The 21,559-nt window shown below is 43.3% G+C and overlaps 1 protein-coding gene across 9 annotated transcripts in view; it reads left to right on the plus strand.

The window, feature by feature from the left end:
- The window catches only part of LOC127612901 (teneurin-3), a 205,720-nt gene that overhangs the window by 78,415 nt on the left and 105,746 nt on the right, over positions 1–21,559 (plus strand). For 6 of the 9 annotated variants that reach the window (XM_052083740.1, XM_052083741.1, XM_052083744.1 and 3 more), the window contains one exon: positions 10,051–10,218. The exons of the other annotated variants lie outside the window; for them this stretch is intronic. In XM_052083740.1, coding sequence (XP_051939700.1) covers positions 10,051–10,218 — 168 coding nt within the window. The remainder of the gene's footprint in view (positions 1–10,050; positions 10,219–21,559) is intronic. 9 annotated transcript variants of the gene reach the window in all.

Raw genomic sequence — 21,559 nt, forward strand, 5'->3', positions numbered from 1 at the left:
GGCATAATAACCACCGCTTGGATTTAAAATTGGTCCAACAAGGATAAGCGGTTCAGAAAAGGGAGGGATGGATCGTTGGAAGAATACCCTGGGTTCTGCCGTTTGTCAGTGTACGGTAAAACATATTGGGAAACATGGCGTAGATAAAGCCATATAAAACTGGGCTTTATCTATATATATATTGCGTGTCGTCCCGCACGCGGTCTGTCCTTCCGTCTGTCCCTTTTCAAAACGTACCTACTTCACCGCGCCGCCACTGCGCCGCTCAGGCAGTGGCTCACTACGATCGCGCGGGCATCTTAGCGAAAAAATGTTGTCTACCCACAAGCATTGCAATAAAATTGTTAGTTATTTAGTAGAGCTAAACATCTCTTTATTTTCGCGATAAGCAATGAAGATGAACAAAAAGTTGAACCAAGCAACAACACTTTGGTGGGCCGAAGGCCCACCTTACCAGCCTTCCGCAGGAACTAGCTGATGAGCCTCCCGGCGGGCGGCGAACCAGCTAGTTTACCATAAATATGCAGATAACATGTGATGTTTGATTTTTATTTATTTTTTTAAATTATGATGTTTTTTTTTTTTTTTTTTTTTTACACTTCAAGTAGTACCACATTCAAACTTTGTTAAACGAGCATCGATCGCAGATTTGAACTATGAGTCCAGCCTATACAATACAAACCCACGTTGGTCGGCAGAAGATCTACAAAATTAATCTAAAATTAGTTCGTCCCTGCTGTAATGAGGAGACAGTTGAATGGCGTTAACATCCGAATGCCGCCCAACCCCTACGGCGGTCCACTGTATATTCTAGATGATTCGATAATAATAATAATATTCTGTATATTGTTATTTCAATGATAGAGTGATGACCCCCTGTCTCTCTCTGTTAATCTTTTTTTTTTTCAAATTTCCTGACTGTACAGTTGCGTTCAAAGTGTACTCTCTGTACTCGGCAGTCCACTGAGTGCTATAAGTGGCCAACTGTTGCCAAGTACAATCGTCAACAAGGAGTTAAAAGGCCTTGTGAAGTTTTAAGACGTTACTTTTATTTATTTATTTATTTATATTGCGCTGCTGGAATAATTGCCTCGGGTGCATGTACTGTGTATTTATCACACACAATGTATAATTCACCCTCTGTTGATTTAAAAAAAAAATCCTCACCAATTTCTAATGTAATTTTTAATTACCGGTACATTACTTGTAATATGATATGAATGTGCGGCTACTTTTGTCTCATTCATTCATTCATCTTCCGTACCGCTTGATCCTCACTAGGGTCGCGGGGGGTGCTGGAGCCCATCCCAGCCGTCTCCGGGCAGTAGGCGGGGGACACCCTGAATCGGTTGCCAGCCAATCGCAGGGCACACATAGACAAACAACCATCCACGCTCACACTCACACCTAGGGACAATTTAGAGCGTTCAATCAGCCTGCCATGCATATTTTTTGGAATGTGGGAGGAAACCGAACCACCCGGAGAAAACCCACGCAGGCCCGGGGAGAACATGCAAACTCCACACAGGGAGGCCGGAGCCGGAATCGAACCCGGTACCTCTGCACTGTGAAGCCAACGTGCTAACCACTGGACAACCGGGCCGCCCTCTTTTGTCTCATAAAAGCTCTATATAGCTGTGATAGAAGTGTGCTAATTTTAGTCTTAGCTCCTTTAAACTTTTCAAAAGGCTCACCGTGCGAGGCTGTTGTAAGATGGGGATGTTTTTTTTTTTTCAAATCACTGAAAAAAAAAGAAACATTCAACATGTATTTTGGAGGGCGGCCCGGTAGTCCAGTGGTTAGCACGTCGGCTTCACAGTGCAGAGGTACCGAGTTCGATTCCAGCTCCGGCCTCCCTGTGTGGAGTTTGCATGTTCTCCCCGGGCCTGCGTGGGTTTTCTCCGGGTGCTCCGGTTTCCTCCCACATTCTAAAAACCTGCGTGGCAGGCTGATTGAACACTAAATTGTCCCTAGGTGTGAGTGTGAGTGCGAATGGTTGTTCGTCTCTGTGTGCCCTGTGATTGGCTGGCAACCGATTCAGGGTGGCCCCCGCCTACTGCCCGGAGACGGCTGGGATGGGCTCCGGCACCCCCCGCCACCCTAGTGAGGATCAAGCGGTACGGAATGAATGAATGAATGTATTTTGGACAAAAAAACGAAAATTGGGGAAAAATAACACAGAGAACAGGGAAAAAAACTTCAAAAATACTGAAAAAAATCTGAAGGTCCACAAATATGTTGAGCCTGAGTATGTTTGGGTGGTTGTGCTGTTATAAGGTCACAGACAGACTTTCACAAATGAGCACACATGCAAAAAAAAAAAAAAAAAAAAAAAGAAAAATCAATAATGGGGCACTTTGGGGATCAAAGAATAAGGCGCATGTTTCCAGGCACCCATAGCCCTGGTAGTGACACAAGTTTAACTTTCCATTTTGATAATGTAACACTTTGCAGAGTTTGCCATTGTTGAAATAATCAAAACAGCACATGAAATCACCACCGGTTCAAAGAATAACTTTATTTTGTGTTCTTTCCGAATGTGTTTCCCATTTAGTCTGTAGTCCTGTCAAGATTATAACTTGGACTCCGTGTGAGTAGATCATTTTAGCATGTGTCTCTTCCCCCACTATGGCTGTTACTGTTATTATCCCCATGGGACACTTTGGCTTTACGCTAGCTTATAGTGCAGTGGAACAAAAGGCCAACATGAGCTCACAACCTCATAAAAGAACAGGAGAGATAATAAAGAAGACCTAATGAAGCAGACAGACTCCGACTCCAAATTCTCGGGGATCTTGAATATCTTTCTATTTTCTTCCCTCCACCACCAATCTATGTGCAACGCAGTTGTTTCGGAGGTGCAAATAACAATAAAAATCTCATGGCTCGAAAAGAAAGGAAGAATGGCGGATGGTGCTTGTCACAGTTGGACTCTGCCTCATTGTTTTCTCTTCTTCATTCAACCCAATTATATGTGGACAGGGGACATGATGGGGATGATTTACAAGTGCGTATGAATTAAATATGCCCAAGCAAGATGTGAAACCATATGAAAGGGTGTTTTTCATTTGCAGGGTAAAGAAAAAAAAAGTGTCCCTCTTCAAATTAACATGTACTATAAAAGATAGCTAGGCTTGATATCTCACGTGGCTTTTTAAATACTTTCACACATATGATTGGTACCGCATAGGGTGGCAATACCTCAGTACATCAGTACCTAAGGATTTATACTGTGGAACATTCATTCATTCATCTTCCGAGCCGCTTGATCCTCACTAGGGTCGCGGGGGGTGCTGGAGCCTATCCCAGCTGTCTTCGGGCAGTAGGCGGGGGACACCCTGAACCGGTTGCCAGCCAATCGCAGGGCACACATAGACAAACAACCATCCACGCTCACACTCACACCTAGGGACAATTTAGAGTGTTCAATCAGCCTGCCACGCATATTTTTGGGATGTGGGAGGAAACCGGAGCACCCGGAGAAAACCCACGCAGGCCCGGGGAGAACATGCAAACTCCACACAGGGAGGCTGGAGCTGGAATCGAACCCGGTACCTCTGCACTTTAAAGCCGACGTGCTAACCACTGGACTACCGGGCCGCCCTACTGTGGAACATGAATATCATTATTTGCGTCTTGCTGCAAAAAAAAATTTAAAAATCTTGACTAAGGCCCCAAACCCACTCAGACAGTCTGTCAAACATGTATATGCCCCCTCCTTTTTTTTGTTTTGTTTTGTTTTGTTTTTAAACATATTCTCCACACTTCCACACTGATGTGCATGAGTTCCCTGTCCCACTGAAACCTCTTCTTTCCTGCACAGCTACATATCGCCGACAGGAAAAGTCAATGTCCAAATTTGGACATTTTTATATATTTTTTCACAAATCAATACTATTGGGCAGTCCAAGTCTGGTTGTATTGTTTTCATAAATGATTGCCAAATTATTTTTAGTGTTCAAAATGGCTTGCTGTGTATGACGATTACATTTTAATGGCTCAACACGCCTTTTCGCGTTTTTCTTTTTTTTTTTTTAGATTCCTAAAAGGTGATGGTATCTGATAGAATTAGAACATTCTCTCAAGCTGAGACCTTTCACACGATGTCCGTTTCGCAAAATTGTATGTGAAGTAAATAACTTTGGTGACTAGATTGTTAATAATTTACAATACTCACTTTTTGGATATACTCTTAAGTGCTGACCTGAAAGTTGTAAGGTGAGTTGGAGATGGCATTCGCCTGTTTAAACCTTTAGACTGAGATTATTTTTTTTATTGATTTTTCTTGCATTTATGAGGTAGCAGAAACCTACAGAGGCACACAGCTGTGCGGTTGACAGCTCCCAGAACACAAGGGCGAAGATTAAAATTACAGACAAAAGGCTGGAGACGCAGACCATCGCCCCCAAGAACAAAACAAAAAAAAAACTGAGAAAGCACAGCACACCACAGCAAACAGATGTTGTGTGTGCGTGTGTGTGTGTGTGTGAGAGAGAGAGAGAGAGAAAGAGAGAGAAAGAGAGAGAGCATGCAGTTGTCAGTGTGTGTCAGCCAGAACTAAGCCAAGCAGGTCTAAATAATGGGCAAGCTGTGAAGGTGTTCAGAAAACAAATTCTTTCACACTATCAGATCATTCTCAGTTCATGTAGTACATTAACACGCACAATGAAATGACTGCAATTTATCGATTTCCAACTTTTATGCTGAGACTTTACAGATTACAGATTTACAGTTAACACCTTTGTCTGACTGTTTGACTCTTCAAAAGTTGAATGAACACACTCAGACTTATCGCTGAGAGCTCAGCCACCTAGAATTGCCTTCTGTCTAAAGAAAGCCACATGGAGATAAACAACCCAATGAAAACATTACACCAGTAAACACACATGTAATTGTCTTCAGATGTACTTTGTGTTACCCACATAAAAGCCACTCAAGAAATTTATCCATCCATCCATTTTCCGAACTGCTTAATCCTCACCAGGGTCGCGGGGGTGCTGGAGCCTATCCCAGCCATCTTTGGGCAGTAGGCGGGGGACACCCTGAATCAGTTGCCAGCCAATCGCAGGGCACACAGAGACGAACAACCATCCACGCTCACATTCACACCTAGGGACAATTTCAGAGATTTCAATCAGCCTGCCATGCATGTTTTTGGAATGTGGGAGGAAACCGGAGCACCCGGTGAAAACCCACGCAGGACCGGGGAGAACATGCAAACGCCACACAGGGAGGCCGGAGCTGGAATCGAACCCGGTACCTCTGCACTGTGAAGCCGACGTGCTAACCACTGGACTACCGGGCCGCCCAGAAATTCAGATTATTATTATTTTTTTAGGCTACAGTCATCTGTCTGTTCAGTCAAACTTTAATTAGTCATGTAGGAATGCCTATAACCATTGGCCCAAGAAAGTTGGTTTTCAAATACTCAGCAAAATATTGAGCTGTCAGAATCAATTCCATCCTTTCACTTCAAACGTCTCTGGTTTTGAGCTGCCGTGAGAACCTGTGTCAGAAAGTACCAAATACTGTATACACTACAGGAGCATTTGAGATTTTTATTTTTTTTCATTGCCTTTGATGCTCCATCTTCCTTGTTGACTTTCCCCAGTTAAACCCGCTGTAACAAGCACCAGAGGCACCCCGCGTCAGTAACCCAATTAATATGTGCAAGAACTGACGAGCCGTTTCACAGTTTGGGAAAAATGATGCTCGACTTCAAGGTCATGGTTCGATTCACATGTGGTAAAGTAAGAGAGCAAAATGTTAAAATAAAAATTGCAAATATGTTGTTTAAACAAGAGCATACCGTGCCCTCAGATTGATTGTCAAGCAGCCTCTCGGCCAAGGTCAGCTGGGATAGGCTTCGGTTCACCCGAGGAGAAGTGAGAAAAGTCAAGAGATAGATGGAGCAAAAAACAGTTTAGTGACATTCAAAACAAAATATGAAAATCTTTGAACGAGGACACGAAAAAATGTCTAATGAGAACAGTATAGATGGATTGATAACTTTAAAAAAATATTCAGATAATTAAGGCCGCAACTAGGTTTCCCAAAATTCATCAACTAGTCACAACAATATCGACAGTCGAATTCGTTGATCAAAATCGTCGATAACAAATAGTCGACAAATCTTTTAGTCATGTATTTATTTATGTGCCACTTTGTTTTTCCTATCAAGAGGCACGTGTGGAATTAAAATATATTTAAGTATTACTGTAATACATAGGGCGGCCCGGTAGTCCAGTGGTTAGCACATCGGCTTCACAGTGCAGAGGTACCGGGTTCGATTCCAGCTGCGGCCTCCCTGTGTGGAGTTTGCATGTTCTCCCCGGGCCTGCGTGGGTTTTCTCCGGGTGCTCCGGTTTCCTCCCACATTCAGAAAATATGCATGGCAGGCTGATTGGACGCTCTAAATTGTCCCTAGGTGTGAGTGTGAGTGCGAATGGTTGTTTGTTTCTGTGTGCCCTGCGATTGGCTGGCAACCGATTCAGGGTGTCCCCCGCCTACTGCCCGGAGACGGCTGGGATGGGCTCCAGCACCCCCCGCGACCCTAGTGAGGATCAAGCGGTACAGAAGATGAATGAATGAATGGATGTAATACATAATTTATATAAACTATTTATTGGTGTAGCTTGGTGGTTGGTGGGCTGACTGCCACTTTTGTTTAAAATTTGCACATTTTTTAAAAAAAAACATTTTTTTGTGAGAGCCTGTGCCTTTTTGATTGGCTGTTACTTCTGCCACATTGTGATGCCACTCACACAAATGCACACACACACAGACAAGACACATTCTTGCACAAAACAAAAATTACATCAGATTCCTTTATGGGGTTTATAAGGTCGAGGCTTCTCAACACAAGTTATTTAACGCAACTACAACAACAGCATTTGTTATCTATACAGACAATTAAACACAGCAGTTAGTTATTGACACCGTAAAAGAAGTTACACAATGCGACAATATTAATGGTTGAGTGACTGCGTTACTTCTACTCGTGTAGTTTGAGTTGAATTGAAGGATTGCTTCTGGCTTTTTTTTTTTTTTTTGCCAGTTATATATATTCCAACAGTATTGCACTGTAGGTGTGAGTATTTCTGTCATATTCCATTATAACTTAACTATAAGGCGGCTTCTCTCATTTTCCCGGAGTCTCTCCAGAGTGTGGTTTCTTGTGAAGAAACCCTGTAACCCCTGCTCTCCACTATTCTCCCCTGGGTTTGCTCTTCCCTGCCCGTTGTCCTGCCCTCTTTCTTTATCTCTCATCTCATTACGGTTTCCTGGCTCCTGCTCGCTCTCCTGTCTCTTCTTCATCGCCAACCCCCGCAGGCGCAATGTGTCAGGGAAGTCGGTCTAAGATGGAACAAGTGGGATGTAGGTGAGCAGGCATTGTTGTTTTTTTTATTGTATATATATTTTTTTATTTTATGAAAAGCATAAAGTGGTATTTTTCCAACACAGCCCTCTGCATCCTTTCTGTATGTAGCACAGTGTATGTAGGGCTGCATGTGAATGCAGCATTATCTTATATTCCCTCGGGCATCATGTAGATAGCTCATATGTACCTTCGTCATTTGACAGTCAATATTTCATTGCAAAGTTATTTTAGGAAATTGATCAAATGTGTAGCGCGGCCCGGTAGTCCAGTGGTTAGCACGTCGACTTCACAGTGCAGAGATACCGGGTTCGATTCCAGCTCCGGCCTCCCTGTGTGTAGTTTGCATGTTCTCCCCGGGCCTGCATGGGTTTTCTCCGGGTGCTCCGGTTTCCTCCCACGTTCCAAAAACATGCGTGGCAGGCTGATTGAAATCTCTGAAATTGTCCCTAGGTGTGATTGTGAGTGTGGATGGTTGTTTGTCTCTGTGTGCCCTGCGATTGGCTGGCAACCGATTCAGGGTGTCCCCCGCCTACGGCCCAAGTCAGCTGGGATAGGCTCCAGCACCCAACGCGACCCTAGTGAGGATCAAGCGGTTCGGAAAATGGATGGATTGATGGATCAAATGGGTATTGCCTTGAGCTAGGAGTCCCCAGGCATGAAAAACGTTACATTTTATCAATAGATGGTGATAAATATTGCAATCATCATTGGGGTCTTTGAGCCGTGCTTTGTCCTCCACATCGAGAGGAGCCAGATGAGGTGGCTTGGGCATCTGATTCGGATGCCTCCTGAGCGCCTCCCCGGTGAGGTGTTCCGGTCATGACCCACCGGGAGGAGACCCCGAGGAAGACTCGGGACACGCTGGAGAGACTATGTCACCCAGCTTGCCTGGGAACGACTCGGGATCCCCCGGGGAGAGCTGGAAGAAGTAGCTAGGGAGAGGGAAGTCTGGGCTTCCCTGCTAAAGCTGCTGCACCCGTGACCTGGCCTCGGATAAGCGGTAGATGATGGATGGATGGATGGATGGATGGTGATAAATATTAACCCATTTGCCTCGCCATTTTTTCATGTCAGATTTCGCCTGTTTTAGTGGTAATAGTTTCTCTCCACTGGTCCCATGTGCATTCCTCAAAAGCAAGCAAATGGAAAGAATAAAGTCATCAGTTAATAAAGAAATAAAAGAAGACAGTGATGAAGCACAGGATGCAGCTCAGGCAGCAAAGGAGAAGACGATGTTAGAGGCTAATGCTACTGTGTGTTCTAAATTTGATAGAGCTTCAGATTAAATTATTGTTATTATTATTATTATTAGTAATAGATACTTTTTGTAACTTTGATTTTAGCAATATCATGGTAATACTGATTATGTGATCATTTTGCAATTAGAAATGTTCATACCATGTCGTCTCTACTTTGGAGCTGACTAAACGACCTTTATTAAACAAACAATTCCATTTGGGTTATATTTTTGTTGCACGCCACACAGAGGAGCAGACCCACACACAGGCACGCATGCAAGGAGTGATGTCAGTGTGATGGGCGCGCAAACGCTGGCAGCGTGCCTGAGCTGATTTTCAGGGGCAACGGGATTTGTCAGGCTGCAGTCGACCGTCTCACCAACGAGTTGCAATATATTTTGCCCGGGTGAGCAACTGCCACGTGTCCAGCCATCCATCGACATTCTATACCCATTATCCTTAGTTTGAATTTATTAAAATTGGTCTCAACGATGAGTGGGCATTTAAGATTCCTAGGGAGTTATATGATAAACTGTTGTGGTTGTTGAGGGCCACGTCAACAAATTGTGTTCATATTCATTTAATGTAACATATAAAACAGTACATTTCATCTTTTACATAAGATATCCATACAGCCTATCCCAGCCGTGTTCGGGCAGTAGGCGGGGGACACCTTGAATCGGTTGCCAGCCAATCGCAGGGCACACAGAAACGAACAACCTATTCGCGCTCACACTTACACCTAGGGACAATTTAGAGAGTTCAATCAGCCTGCCACGCATGTTTTTGGAATGTGGGAGGAAACCAGAGGACCCGGAGAAAACCCACACATGCCCGGGGAGAACATGCAAACTTCCGCGTTTCAGCCGTAAGAAGCTTTGACAGAACGTGACAAACATGAGGGATGGATACCGCCAGATCTTGATGGATTGGGAGGGAACATACGGGCATCTATCGCAGACCGCCGACTGACCTGTAGGGGGCGTTTTAGCCTCCGGGACTGAGCAGCCCCTTTCCCTCCACGGTCAACCACAGATACCAGTATGGACCGTGAGAAAACTTGTAAATGTAGCTCAAGTTGACAACACCAAGTCTCTGCCTCCCTTACTCTCACTCATACGCTCGCCCGGGGCACATACCAGCGATAACTTGAAACGTCATTCTAACGCTTTGAATTTTGAGCACAATTTCACCCTTTCATTCGTAACAGCAAGACCTCAATGCTGTAAGAATGCAGCAGTAGAATGTTTTGTAGAAACCGGGGAGACACAATGAGAAGGCGTTGTTGGTGACCTAACACGGCAACTCCAACTGTTCCATTGCTCTCTCGCCTTTAAAATAACACCATCATCATTTTTGTTGTGATTGTAACTCATGTTTTATTCATGAAAGTCTGCATTTTCATTTTCATTTGGGCCTTTTTTTTCATAGGTTTCCCCATGCCCTCTCCCTCCTGTCCATCATCTGTCTTTGACCAAACACATCCCCATTCAGCCAGTCTACATGACAGCCCAGGTTTAAGCGACACGACTGAGCCAGAGGAAGAAGAGACGGAGCGAGTGGATTATACAGCACGATTGTACTTGCCTGTAAACCATGGTAATTAACGCTAATCTTTTATTTGTCAAACATTCAAGAGATTTCCTTCTTTTCTTCTTGCTTCATGGTCTGGAAGGAAACGGCTCAGTATCGCCATGACTGCAGTTTTTCTTGTTGGCAAGAAATTTGGAATGCCGCTATTGAAACTGTTTGCGAGTGACCGGCGAATGTTTTTGCAAGCATTCGAGATCTTGAGTGGGCCCTTAAAAAAAAAACTAATCAACATCCTCTACCTTAACAGTGGGCAATGGGCTTTAGAATGTTACCATGCCCAGTTTAACTATTTACTGTCACTGTTAGGTTGGATTTTTGTTGTGACGTGTTAGCATAACTGTAGCTAATTAGGGAAGGTTAGCAAAAGAAAAAAAAAAAACATTTTTGTAAAATGGCAAACTAAAGGTAGCATGGGTCTAAAACATGGAGGACAGCTTCTTTACCGAAGATGACAGGCAGGAGAACACCCATCACCGAACAATGTTCAGAGTTAGCAGAAATTAGCAGCTAAATACAGAGTGAGACAAGTGACTGGCGAGAGCTGATCAGTTGATACATGTGGAACGCAACCAAACAGGAAATGCAAAACATCAGATAAACCAAAACACAAATGAGTTACTCCATAGCAAAACCCCAATTTTTTTCTCCCAAATTGTCACGATTGTGCGACCGATAAAGATGATCTACTCTTAAAACCAAACCCTAATTAAAAAAAAAGTTTAACTCTAAAATAATTTTAAAAAATCTCCTGGTTTGGAAAAAAGGGGAAGACTACAACTCTTATGTGTCCCCCATTGTGAACACAAACTTTGGTCTTAGACTTTGAATCAGTATACATTCATTCATTTATCTTCCGAGCCGCTTGAACCTCACTAGGGTCGCGGGGGGTGCTGGAGCCCATCCCAGCTGTCTTCGGGCAGTAGGCGGGGGACACCCTGAATCGGTTGCCAGCCAATCGCAGGGCACACAGAAACAAACAACCATTCGCACTCACACTCACACCTAGGGACAATTTAGAGCGTCCAATCAGCCTGCCACGCATATTTTTGGAATGTGGGAGGAAACCGGAGCACCCGGAGAAAACCCACGCAGGACCGGGGAGAACATGCAAACTCCACACAGGGAGGCCGGAGCTGGAATCGAACCCAGCACCTCTGCAATGTGAAGCCGACGTGCTAACCACTGGGCTACCGGGCCGCCTGAATCAGTATTTACACTCAAATAAGTTTTTAACAGAGTCACCGACTAACTTTGTTTTCATGAGTAACCTTCATACACTTCAAATTAGTTTAAACAAATTCAGGACAGTACAAGGCAAAAGACAGACATTTCGAATCAGAGTAAAGAATTTGCTATGGAAATTGGTATAGTCAAGATCCATCATTGCATATTTCGATGAGAAACAGACCATGATGGTTTGAAGAGAGGAACGAAGACAACCACAATTGGAGCCAGAATGGAGCAGGAACGGAGCCCGCATGAAAGGAAAAAATAAAGTGGGAGCACATTTAGACTGAAGCAGAGTGAGAAAATAAAAGTGCTGCTGACAGCTGCATGGAATGATGGAAACAGACAGAACGACGTCTGCGCTTGTTTACATTGCCATCTAAACATAATCAGAAACAGTTCTGAAATAGGTCTGAATTACTGAATGCATGCGTGTGCGTGTGTGTTTTGCGTCTTTGCAGATGTGTGTGGTCTTCTTTTCCACAAAGTTTTCGCAGCTTTACTTCACCCTCCACTTCTAAGCCAAACATTGAAAATATCACTCTCACCACTTGCACTTTTTACATTTTCATTTTCACTAATATTCCCATTTGCCTTCCTCCGGTTCTCAGTTAAATTAAGATAAGATAAGATATCCTTTATTCGTCCCACAATGGGGAAATTTACAGCCTCCAGCAGCAAGAATGTATGTAGAAAGAAGAAAGGAGAAAGAGAAAAAAAACAACAAACATCTTTCAATTAAATACAATATGAACACAAATGGATACAAATTATTATTATTATTATGATTGTTATTTTTTATTCATCAGCCTGACAGCAGTATTTTTGCGTATGTTGTCAGTCTACGTTTAAAGAAGCGCCTTTAAATTTTCGTCTTTCATACAGAGAAATTGCTTTTTCAACTTTTTTTAGACAGGAGGTGAAGAAGAATTTATGAAGAACAAGAACAACAATTTTATTGATATTCCATTTGTGAGGTTTGAAGTACATGAGACAAAGAATTGGCTCATGTACACCAAAGAAAATAAAGTTTCACATCATGGCAGCAACAATATTGTTCGGTTCTGACCGAACCTTATAATGTTTTAAGGAGTCCAAAAATGAGAAAAAGAAATGTTCTCAAGCAATGCTCCAAATTTGTATGTTCCACACGTGTAGCGTGCTGCACTTCAGCGATTATGGTACTTCCTTGTTTATTTTGTAGTTTCAAGAAGCATATTCAATATAGTAGTCTCTGTGATATGCAGTACCTCCTACGACTCCCTTTGTCAGTTCCACAAATCGTGATTGAGGAACGGCAGCGCGCTAACTTCTGGTTGCTAGGCTAATACTAGCCATAAGGGCAATATTAAACTCTTCTTAGTGGGCTCGCTTTATGGTGGAATTAACGTAAGGTTACAGTAAATTACGTATGAACTTTCTAAGTGCTCCAGTAATCCAAGTATCTTGCCAATCAAAGCATCCACATCTGATATCAATATTTTCTTCGGCTCAACGTCATGTTTGCTACTCATTTAGCATTATAGACTCACATCAGCTGCAAGGTTGGAACAACGTTTGACTGCATTGTCCCTGTCAAATAAAGAAGTAAATAAATGGCCTTAAATAGAATCAAACACGTCTTGTCATGTTTTGATTAAAAGTGGCTTCGTCAGACTACAAACAGGACAAGTATTTCCGCGACAGGCATTTTTACAATGCTTGGTCGTGTTTGGAACACATTGGCACATAATTGGGTCCTTTTTCAATTCTTCGTAGTAATTACAGTTATGACACAATGGTTGATGCATACAGTAGCAGCCAGCAAACAATCATGTTGAGGAGGTACGTTCCCAACATGGCCTCCGTGAAGCCCATGTTGGGAACCTGTCCATCCCATGCGCAAACCTGATTTTCATGAGGTTTAAATTTTTTTATTTTTTTATTTGTTTTTGTCAACTCCAAAGCGTGCTATGTACATTCATTAAATACGATGATGAATTTTATTTACCATCAGCATTCTGTCTTTTAGGAATGCCAGCCACGTGCTTTTGGGGACTTGGTCTGCAGTTCAGAATATTTTTTTCTCGGCTTAGATGTTTTGCAGCAATATCCATATGATTAAGATAAGATAAGATAAGATAAGATATCCTTTATTCGTCCCACACTGGGGAAATTTACAGCCTCCAGCAGCAAGAATGTATGTAGAAAGAAGAAAGAGAAAAAAAACAACAAACATCTTTCAATTAAATGCAATATGAACACAAAATGGATAAATCGCAGTACTATTTACAATTTTCCTTCACATCATATAATTATTATTATTATTATGATTGTTATTTTTTATTCATCAGCCTGACAGCAGTCGGTAGGAACGAGCGTCGGTATCTCTCCTTCTTGCAGATTACACAGAATTGTAGAATTAATTGTTTTTTTTAAGAAAATGAGACCAAATAAGTGTATTTTTTTTAAATATCCAGTAAAATATTTTTGCCTTTGTATCATGTTATTAGACTCATGTTCCCTTTTCATTTCATTCATTTTAAATCTGATGATTGAATGTAGGATCCGCTCAAGATTTTCTACTCAGCGCTCACTGGGACAGCGGGGGGAGGGAAGGAGCGGAGAAGAGAAACAGAGAGCAAAATTAAATAGTCAGATCAAATACGTAGGTTTCAACTACTCATGCGCGGTGAGCTTCATAGGAGTGTGGACATTTTATTTTGTATCCAAATTTTATAGTCCTGGGTTTAAGCTGAGTTTCTTTGTTCTTGCCAAGTTTGTGTTGGGTGCTCCGGTTTCCTCCCACATTCCACAAAAATTCATGGCCGGCTGATTGAACACTCTGAATTGTCCCTAGGTGTGATTGTGAGTGCAGATAGTTGTTCGTCTCTGTGTGCCCTGCAATTGGCTGGCAAACGGTTCAGGGTGCCCCCCTCCAACTGCCCAAAGACGGCTGGGATAGAGTGGATCAGAAAATGGATGGATAGATTTATTCATGGAATGATTTAACCTCATGCGGGCTGCGCCTTCTGTGTGCAGTCTGATAGACCGACACAGAATTGGAGCACCTTTGACGTATATACCGGGGAGGAGCATTAAAACATACACTTATGCTGTGCAACTCGATGACATTTCTACCAGTACACATTGAAAAAAATGGGAGCATTCATGATTATATGAGCCCTGTGCATATAAAAATCGGATTGACTTGCTGGGTGAACATATATATTTGTTTTAAGGTGTATGAAGTGAAAAGAATAGTTTTGCCACTTTTTAAACCGGTCATCCCAACCACTTTTTTGTCGATTTTCTGAGTTTGAAAAGATGCCAAAAACAAAACTTCCATTGCCCTGCCTTTCGAAGCCTCAGCCGACGCCGAGGCCATCAGCTCAGTGCAGAACAAGCAACAAAAAAAAAGACGGGTTTCTTTGTAAATGGCAGGATGACGCCAAAGCTTATTGACATCGTCTATACTAAAAGTAAAAGGGAGGTCAAACCAAGGCGGAGAGAGACAACAAATAACACTTAGTGCTTTTTAATACAGGGCCAGGTAGACAATTCTCCTCAACACCACAACTAATCAATGAGCAATTGAATGAGCGGATGGAGCATTTCAAAGTGCGAGGAGGGGGTGGGGGTGGGGGGGGGTACATTTCTTTTCAACGCCACTCCTAATCAATCAGGGTGATGGGATTAAAAGATTCAGAGACAAAGAGAGGAGCCTTCCAGACATGAGAATGCATCAATTTTACATATTGACAGTACACTTTAGCTTCGGTTCAAATTGAGAGAAAATATTTGGAAAGTTGCTCGGGAGAAAATGAAAGAATGTCTGTCATTGCTCAAACTAATGAACCCCTGGCAAGTGGAAAGCAGCAAACGCATTAAATCGTGTCTGATTACACTAAAGTAAGGTTGGAACAGACGAGAGACCGACAACGGGGCACGCAAGCGGGCACGGGCCTAGTGGAGAAAATTTTTGTGCGCGATCTTATAATCACTAGTGAGGATCAAGCGGCTCGGAAGATGAATGAATGAATGAATGAATGAATGGCGAGTATCATACTCTACCTGCTTATTTAACTCCCTACTACCCTGCTTCCAGTTTTATACCGTCCAGAAAAAAGGCAAATATTGGGGGGGGGTTATCATTTCTGCTCTGGGAGTCACTGGTTATCGTAAATGTACACTTTGATGGAGAAGTGTGACCAAATTATGTCACTTGCTAAACACACACTCAAAACATAGCTGCATGTTCCACCATGCATGTTTTGAATGGCAATTTAAAAGGCAACGTGATGACTTCTAATGGATTCAACTCAGTAAGGAACATTTCAAATGATAGTTGACTGTGATGACCGAAATTAGATCGAACAGATAAAAGTGCAAACCGCATGAAGCAGTGGAAAACACACCGACTTAAATGAATGTGGTCCTCCATACTAACCACTTTGCCAGAGTGAGAGAAAAAAAAGCTGGCTAGGCGGGGGGTGTACTTGTTCAAGATGGAGCACCAAAAGCTAACTTGGCAAGCGAAAATAAAATAGAGAACAAGGGCGAGAGACGGAGTGGGAGGGGAGGGTGTATGCGAGGTCAGTGCACTGGTGCTTCAATAAGCAGAGAAAAATGTGGAACACTGATTAGGGCCTCGGAAAGGGATGCAGCTGCCTCCACTGAAGGAGCGCATGTCGGAACGGACTGGAAAGTAATAGAGGATGTCAAGAGCGGCAGAGAGGGGATGGGGAAAATAGAGGTATGAAGACAGAGTAAAGAAAGATGAAAGTCTATTCATGTTAAAGTGAGTGTTACAGACGAGTGGAGGAAAACTCTTGTTTTGCTCCGAAGAGAACATTTGTGACATTTACAGAAGTTTAATGTTATCTTTTAAATTTTAATTTCAATAATGGGCGGCCCGGTAGTCCAGTGGTTAGCACGTCGGCTTCACAGTGTACAGGTACCGGGTTCGATTCCAGCTCCGGCCTCCCTGTGTGGAGTTTGCATGTTCTCCCCGGGCCTGCGTGGGTTTTCTCCGGGTGCTCCGGTTTCCTCCCACGTTCCAAAAACATGCATGGCAGGCTGATTGAACACTCTAAATTGTCCCTAGGTGTGAGTGTGAGCGTGAATGGTTGTTCGTCTCTGTGTGCCCTGCGATTGGCTGGCAACTGATTCAGGGTGTCCCCCGCCTACTGCCCGAAGACAGCTGGGATGGGCTCCAGCACCCCCCGCGACCCTAGTGAGGATCAAGCGGTACAGAAGATGAATGAATGAATGAATAATATTTTTCATTTGTTTGTTCTTACTTGGTGTGACATGCATACACCCGTAGAGATGTCTGCCGACATCTTTCCCGCAGGCAGACAGACTTGTCTTTATAGCGTGTTTGGAAGGAGAAGCAAGTCTAACGATGCTCCTAAATAAGTCTGCCCTTGCCTGATAGAAAGAAACTTCCTTGCTAAACGGCACCGTCAACGAGTCGAGATAGCGACGGACAGGTTTGTGATTGGTGTGACACGTCCGAACGACCTCGCTTCAAAGACGTTTAATGAGTGGAAATTATTTGGTGACAAGCAAACTTGTTCTCCACTGGTCACATTTAATGAGGTCATAAATCGTGTCGTTTCAAGAAGCCGCGCACATACCCAACAACTACGTAGCTGCATGGACTCGTAATTTAAGCCTGTACAAGCCTATAAATAATGATGTACAGTGTACATCCCTCCTTTACCGGGACCCTGCCATGATAAGTGAAAAACGGTGAAATGGGTTTGGCAACGAATTTTTGTGGTAAGTGTTGTGGGTAGTGGGTATAAGATGAGATAAGATAAGATATCCTTTATTCGTCCCACCCTGGGGAAATTTACAGCCTCCAGCAGCACGAATGTATGTAGAAAGAAGAAAGTCCATCCATCCATCCATCCATCCATCCATCCATCATCTACCGCTTATCCGGGGCCGGGTCGTGGGGGCAACAGCTTTAGCAGGGAAGCCCAGACTTCCCTCTCCCTAGCTACTTCTTCCAGCTCTCCCCGGGGGATCCCGAGTCGTTCCCAGGCCAGCTGGGTGACATAGTCTCTCCAGCGTGTCCTGGGTCTTCCTCGGGGTCTCCTCCCGGTGGGACGTGACCGGAACACCACACCGGCGAGGCGCTCAGGAGGCATCCGAATCAGATGCCCAAGCCACCTCATCTGGCTCCTCTCGATGTGGAGGAGAAGCGGCTCGACTCAGAGCCCCTCCCGGATGACCGAGCTTCTCACCGGGGAAGCGCTCAGGAGGCATCCGAATCAGATGCCCAAGCCACCTCATCTGGCTCCTCTCGATGTGGAGGAGAAGCGGCTCGACTCTGAGCCCCTCCCGGATGACCGAGCTTCTCACCTTATCTTTAAGGGAGAGCCCGGACACCCTGCGGAGAAAACTCATTTCAGCCGCTTGTATCCGGGATCTCGTTCTTTCGGTCACGACAGAAAGAAGAAAGAGAGAAAAAAAAAACAACAATCAAAAATATATAGAGTATTCAGCATTCATCCATCCATATCTACTGTATGTAACTAACGATGTTGGCGTTTGGCTGAGTATTGCAACTGACTTTGGCGCGAGAACCGGACTGGTCGCTCGCCAGTCACAAGAGTGCAGATAGAGCAAGTGATGCACTCCACCTACACAAACAGTAAAGACAGCCTCTGCCTGTAGAAAGGACGCGTGCTCGCATTGGTCTTTTTGCTCCAGACCAGAGGTGGAATGTGTTTTCACGCTTCACAAAACACAAGTCTTAACTCTTAGACTGACCTCTTCGACTCCGTACAAGTGTTCTTTTTTTCCCGGATCTCTTCTCCTGCTCGCCTTCTCCTCTTTCTTCCCAATCTTTCACCTCCTCCTTTCTGTCATTCCATTTCTCTCCCCCTTCCAACTATTGCTCTGTCTCGTGTCGGTTTTGCTCCCTTTTCATCTTGTTTCAATTCGCTTGACCGTTGCTGTTGCTCTGGGGAACTTTTAATTGACTTCTTGTGACACTTGCAGTTCTTTTTGTACGCTTTCTTTTCTCCTTGTTCGATTATCCATCACCTGTGCTGAACCATGAACCACTTTCAGATCGCTATTTACTATATACTATATAAAAGAACTTTTTTTGCCTTGACATGTTACCACTATCATTATAAAACATTTTCAAGTAGGCCTGTAATTGTGTTTTTGCCGAATGTATGTATTTGCAAAATAATTATCATCTCAATCAGAAATTAGATTTTCATTCTGTAACACAAAATAAATATTTTGCCGATTATTATTCCGTCAATTTTCAGCCTCATATTGATGGTGGATACGGGATGCATCCACCCCGTATATCTTTGTTTGACTAAACTTGAAACACATGAGAGGAAAATAAAAAGCTTCAGTCTGGCACTGCACATGTTGTTTTGCTTGCTGTTGTATTTTTCATTTTTTTTTTTTTTTGCTTAACTCCGATGATCCTAACAACTGCACGTAGGCCTTGCCTAACATGGAGTGCTGTTTGCATGCAAAAATACACACAAATACAACAAAAAGAGAGCAGCTCTTACAAGACAAACCATTATGCCTGCTCGTGTTGTGGGGATTGTCATCATCTGAAATATTGATGGCCTCTGATACCGCAAAGATTTACTGTCAAACTTAAAGATCAATACTTTTCTTACATCAGCCATTTGAAGTACAGTACATACTGTATTTGTAGTACAATACCAGACAGGCAAGTGGTCGTATTGATTAGCAGACAGACACGTGGAGCAGGGGGGGGAGAAGCTCACCACAAATAAATAATCGGCGCATCGTCATGAATCCAATGTCGTCATTGATTGGTAAATCCGCGAAATAAAACACAGCCAATCACAAAATGTCCATTAAATGCAAAATATTGGCCGATCCGATCTAGCCGATCATATTCCTATCCATCACGTTCCCGCAATAAAAGCCCCCCCCCCAAAAAAAGAGCTATTCAACATATTTACTTTCTTTTTTCACATTTCTTGACTGACTCAAACCATTCCAACTTACCATCTCATATTCTTAAAATTCACCAGTTTAATTAATTGCACAACACTTCAGTTTGGTGTCAGCTCTTCAGCATCCACGCGCATATTCAAGAGAAATGACATTCTCTTGTTAATTTAATATTCTCTCTGTCTTGTCTTGTCTGCCTCTGTGACTCTTATTCTGGAACACAAATTCAGATTTGGTACATTGAGGTAAAATGTGTAGTAATTCACATAAAAACACTGAAAAAGCTGTTTCACTGACAAGATAGAACGGAGACTGTCAGGGGAGCTTCCGCTAAAGTTCCGCAGAAGATTACATTGTTACATTGCTTTACATGTTCCAACGCAGTCAACTGAGGCTGGCTTAACTGGTGTAACTATGTCAGTGTCTTTTATGACAATCTTCTCCATTCTTGACGGATGCTCCAGGTGTTTCAGGTTTGATGGGTGCCCTCTCTTGATTGCAAGTTTCAGCTACTTCCACAGATGTTAATCTTGGCTCTTCAGAAGTGTGATGTTTATTTTTTTATTTTTTTATTTTTGTATGTTGCCATGGTTGGATCTTTTAGCTGTGTGTTTTGTGTCATTATCTTGTTGTAGAGGATTCATTGTCTGTTGCCGAGATCTTCCAGACACTTGGCAAAATATTGTTTTCTCGAGATTGTCATTGCCCAAATTCAGGTCGGATAAGGTCAAGGTCACCCGCAACACTTAACAGGATAAGCGGTCTAGAAAATCAATGGATGGATGGATGAATGGATACAGTTGATTTTAAAATCAGCATTATTTGTAAAAGGTTTTATACATTGTAAATGTGTGTTTTAATTTGTTTTTCAAGTTCTGAGCTAGGGCCCGGTAGTCCAGTGGTTAGCACGTCGGCTTCACAGTGCAGAGGTACCGGGTTCGATTCCAGCTCCAGCCTCCCTGTGTGGAGTTTGCATGTTCTCCCCGGGCCTGCGTGGGTTTTCTCCGGGTGCTCCGGTTTCCTCCCAAAAACATGCGTGGCAGGCTGATTGAACACTCTAAATTGTCCCTAGGTGTGAGTGTGAGTGCGAATGGCTGTTCGTCTCTGTGTGCCCTGTGATTGGCTGGCAACCGGTTCAGAGTGTCCCCCACCTACTGCCCAAAGACAGCTGGGATGCGCTCCAGCACCCCCCGCCACCCTTGTGAGGATGAAGGGGATTGGAAAATGGATGGATGGATGAATGAGTTCTGAGCTAAGTCATATATGGGGGAGGTTGTTATGCAGGCATCAGTAATACAAAAGCAACTGAACTGAGACACTCCCACGTTTCAGCTGGCATCCAAAGGTGGGTGGGAAGGCTTGTAAATTTCCAGAAAGAGGATGTAACATGTACTTTTACTTGAGCTCACTCACCCACTGACACGTTTCTTAAGCAACTGCGCCACACAACTTCTTTGAACTGTGATTATAAGATTCCGCCATAAGAGTGAATGCACTTCTTTAATTAGCAGTTTTTCATGGCATTCTTGAAGAAAGCCACAGGGCAGCACTCAATCACCCCCACAACTGCTAGCTTGTTGGCTAAAAATAATGGTCGGCATTGACATTTTGGGTCTCTCCCCGTTAATGACGCTAATTAAATATAGTGTTTTCTGGGGCCTTCTGTCATTCATGGGCCCTTAGAATTAACTAGTTCAAATTAGAACTTTCAAGAAAGACATTTTAATCACATTTGGGAGTGAGAAACGTTAATGATGTCTCCTTACAGCAACATTGAGAACAAATTCACAAGCTATTTTATTTTATTTTTTTTAGTAACCTTATCCAGAATCCCGCATCACATTGTGGTCAAAGGTAGAATCCTGGTCTGTTTTGCGGCTTTTGGTGCCATAAATAATAAATCCTTACTGTGGCAGACGGCACACGCGAACAGCGGCAGCAGAGTTATATCACACAATGGTTGCCCTGACTACAGTTCTTCTTCAGCTTCCATTTCTTCTTCTACTTTCTTTTGGCTGTGTGCTGTGTACTCTTGGTGAATTACCACCACATTTAGCATGCTAGAAACAACGGCAGAGCACGAAAGCAACGCATTCTCACCCTACGTAATTATCGCTTCTTGAGCATTTGCTCCCGAGTTCACACGTGCAAATTTACATCAGTGCTG

The sequence above is a fragment of the Hippocampus zosterae genome, chromosome 13 (genome assembly GCF_025434085.1).
Source record: "Hippocampus zosterae strain Florida chromosome 13, ASM2543408v3, whole genome shotgun sequence".
In the NCBI taxonomy this organism is placed as follows: domain Eukaryota; kingdom Metazoa; phylum Chordata; class Actinopteri; order Syngnathiformes; family Syngnathidae; genus Hippocampus; species Hippocampus zosterae.